Source organism: Salvelinus sp. IW2-2015, linkage group LG7, assembly GCF_002910315.2.
Source record: "Salvelinus sp. IW2-2015 linkage group LG7, ASM291031v2, whole genome shotgun sequence".
In the NCBI taxonomy this organism is placed as follows: domain Eukaryota; kingdom Metazoa; phylum Chordata; class Actinopteri; order Salmoniformes; family Salmonidae; genus Salvelinus; species Salvelinus sp. IW2-2015.
This window is the reverse complement of record NC_036847.1, coordinates 8,627,578-8,631,415: the sequence shown is the minus strand read 5'-3', so window position 1 is coordinate 8,631,415 and position 3,838 is coordinate 8,627,578. Positions and strand designations below refer to the sequence as shown.

Here is a 3,838-nt window from a genome sequence, read left to right as displayed (position 1 = left end):
AGTGGACTGATAATCTTCACCTGTCATAAGTTATAGATTTAAAAATCAATGGTGCAGTACTGTAATTTATTTGAATTGTATTTATTATTTATTTGACCAGGTGAGTTGACTGAGAATACATTGTGATTTACAGCAACGTCCTGGGGTAAACTACAATACATAGGCATAGTTAACACACAGAAATACAAGCCAGCAAAGAAAMAAATACAATAAAGATCGATCTCATAAGAATTCKWWTTTRRTTTTGCCTCAACAAGATAGATGTACTATTAGACTGATAGGCTACAAGCAAATTATAGAGGTGTGATGGAATTAATATATATTTAGTGTCTGTCCTAATACAATAAAGTAGGCTAATGTAATTGAATAATAATAATTGATTGGATTTATATAGTGCTTTTCTACCAACTGAGGTACTCAAAGTGCTTTAAGGGAGAAACTCCCCTGATCCAKCACCAAGGTGATGCACAGCGACCATGTTTGTGCCAGAACGCTTACCAAACAGCAGCTAGAGAGGTGAGGAGTGATATATGCCAATTGAGATGATTAGGTGGCCATGATGGTATGAGGGCCAGATTAGGAATTTAGCCAGGACACCGGGGTGAACACGCTTACTCTTACGATAAGTGCCATGGGATTTTTAATGACCACAGAGAGTCAGAACACCCGTTTAACATCCCATCCAAAAGAGAGCACCCTTTGTAGGGCAATGTCCCCTCTACTGCCCTGGGGATCTCRTTAGACCAAAGGGGAGTGCTCTCTACTGGCTTTACAATACCACTTCCAGCAGCAACTGATCTCCCATCCAGGGACCATCCCTGCTTAGCTTCAGAGGCAAACCTGCAATGGGATGCTGCTGGTATCAAGCTGAAGGCTTGTATCAAATTGTTGTTTACTGAAACTCCCAAAGTCTTTCCAATCAARGTAATAAATGTTAAACAATAGCTTGCCTTTGTGTGGTCACCTAGATGATAATTGTAAACACTGTTATGATTTGAGACAAGCTTGGGGACTCCTCTTGATAAATCAACCAAAGTCAATTTTAGTTTTCACTGAATGTCCGTTTGGATATTGGTTAGGCTGCAATTAGTCTGGGGAAATGTTATCTATAGTTGAGGTGAGTGCTGCTCTGATCATCTTGTCTCGTTAGCTCTTTATTAGAATATTTTGCCAGTAGTTTAAGAGTGGGTTATTTGCTCTTAACTTAGCATGCAACAGTGTAGCCTAAATCAGGTGAACTATTTTTTTTGTTCGATCGCGTATAGGCAACTCTTAAAGCCGCGCGGAGGTTGTGAAATATGAACACGAGAATCACATTCTTTTGAAAATATAGATTGCAGGTATTTTCTATTGGTATCATGATGAAGATACTTTCAATGTAAGAGCCTACGCGCCTGCTCCCTAACAGAGTGGAGTGAGGGAGAGATGAAACGTGGAAAAAAAGCATGGACTTGGGCTGTTTCAAAATACTCCTTTTTTTATATGACAGCTGACGTGTTGAAAAATATAATGTTCCCTGTATTCCAATATATTCTAATTATAAAATATATATGTGTTGACTATGATCGGTAGGTGGTTCTTGTCTGTTCAATGAACAAATAATGAACTATTAATTTCATTCATTTGGACGTAACGTAGCCTAATTAAACCAAAATATGTTATTCTATTTTGGAAATATATTTTTATTAGTCTTATAATGTTTCGTAAGACCTGCCTGAATGCATTAATAATATATTTATTTTTGGTGGTACATATATATATTCAATGGGTTTATTAAAGTAGACGCCCACCCACATCTGTACACCAATACTACCACCCAACAGCGGCATGCACATGGGAGGTATAGAAGGCCTATTCAGGCAAGAATGTGGTAAAATAGGCATGTTTGTAAGGGGGTCATATAAAAATGACATCATTTTTTTTTTACAGAAAAAAAAAGACCGTAAATCCTATGTGAAACAGTATTACATATCTAAACCATTGTTGTTATTGTGTGTGTGGGGGGTACCGTAAATTCTATGTGAAATCCGTATAACATACCTGAACAATTGCTGTTATTGAGTGGTAAAAATACCGTAAATCCTATGTGAAGCAGTATTGCATATCTAAACCATTGTTGTTATTGTGGAGCACTCCTCTACAGTAGGTGGCGGTGTTGTACTTTCAATTGAATTGCACAGTCCAGTTTATGATTACATTACTGTGAAGATGAGGAAAAACAAATCTCAACAGCTACTTACAAACAAAGCTAGCTAGCGATGTTTAGTTTATGATATGCTTGTATCATTTTTACTAGCTAGATAGATAATTGTGAATTATCATAATATAGAAAAACAAAAATAGTGTTTCATTGAAAAGAAGCCAAAAGCGTCGGGGCACAATGTCGGGTTCCGTTGCCGATTTCCAGGCGCAGATAGCCTCCATCATGGAGGTGCTAGCCAATGCGGCTGTTGCCGAAATCTGCAAAGTTGTTGACGATGGCTATGCGGTTGTACATCTGGAGATGACTCAAAGCCACAAGGAGAACGAATTTCTCCGGAGGAAATGAAATTGATGGAACTTCAGGTCGCCAGGTTTCGAGCAGAGAGAACAAAGTCTTCAGAGGGGTCCGTCCACAACCGCTTTCATGGAATACGCCTGCTAAACAGACACAACAATCGAGAAACTGCAACGACGGTTGGTGGTGATGCTGAATTTTACAGTGTGCACAAAATTATGATCGTTTTCAGTTTGACCCCGTCCATCAAATGGTGTTTCATAAAGTACAAATCAAGCATAATACTGCTGTGATGTATGCATGTCAATACAGTTAAGGATGTATTATTGACATTAGCCCTATTTGCGTTATGCATACATCCAGGATGTATTCAGTWAGTGGCCAGTTTATTAGGTACATCCATCTAGTACCGGGTCAGACCCCCCTTTGCCTCCAGAACAGCCAGAATTCTCTGGTGCATGGAAACGAACCTCAATTAGTATCAAGGGACCTAACATATGCCAGGAATCATTCCCCACACCATTACACCACCGCCACAAGCATGTACTGTTGACATCAGGCAGGATGGGGCCATGGACTCATGCTGCCTACGCCAAATCCTGCCTTTSCCTCAGAATYACGCAACAGGAACCTGGATTCGTTGGATTAGGCAATGTTTTTCCACTCCTCAATTGTRCAGTGTTGGTGATCGRGTGCCCACTGGAGCCGCTTCTGCTTGTTTTTAGTTGATAGGAGTGGAACCTGGTGTGGTCGTCTGCTGCWATAGCCCATRCGTAACAAGGYCCGKTGAYTTGTGCGTTCTGAGATGCCGTTCTGTYKKATTATTTGCCTGTTTGTGGCCCGCCTGCTAGCTTGCACGATTCTTGCCATTCTCCTTCTATATTTTTTATTTCCCGCACCATTGCCGGGAACTTTAGACACTGTCGTGCGCGAAAAGCCCAGGTCCAGCCGCTTCTGAGATACTGGAACCGACGCGCCTTGCACCAACAATCATACCACGCTCAAAGTTGCTTAGGTCACTCGTTTTGCCCATTCTAACATTCAGTCYAACAGTAACTYAATGCCTCGATGCCTGTCTGCCTGCTTTATACAGCAAGTCACAGCCACCTGACTAGCTGTCTGTAGGAGCTAACCATTTTCGTGAACGGAGCGGTGTACATAATAAACTAGTCACTGAGTGTATATTGTACTGTCACCATAGCTAGTATCCTTCTAGCTCTATACACACATTACACACGGACATGAACGTATTATGCTTGATTTGTTCTTTGTAAAACACCATTGATGGATGGGGTCAAATTAACCTCCCCTTTATTTCCAGGACCTACTTGGCAAAGCAGA

At 40.7% G+C, this 3,838-nt stretch overlaps 1 protein-coding gene across 1 annotated transcript in view; it reads left to right on the top strand.

The window, feature by feature from the left end:
* Nucleotides 1-2,548, top strand: part of LOC111966909 (uncharacterized) — a 4,884-nt gene extending 2,336 nt beyond the window's left edge. Inside the window, exon 5 of the mRNA XM_023991856.1 lies at nucleotides 2,408-2,548. Coding sequence (XP_023847624.1) covers nucleotides 2,408-2,548 — 141 coding nt within the window. The remainder of the gene's footprint in view (nucleotides 1-2,407) is intronic.
* The last annotated feature ends 1,290 nt before the right edge of the window (nucleotides 2,549-3,838 follow it).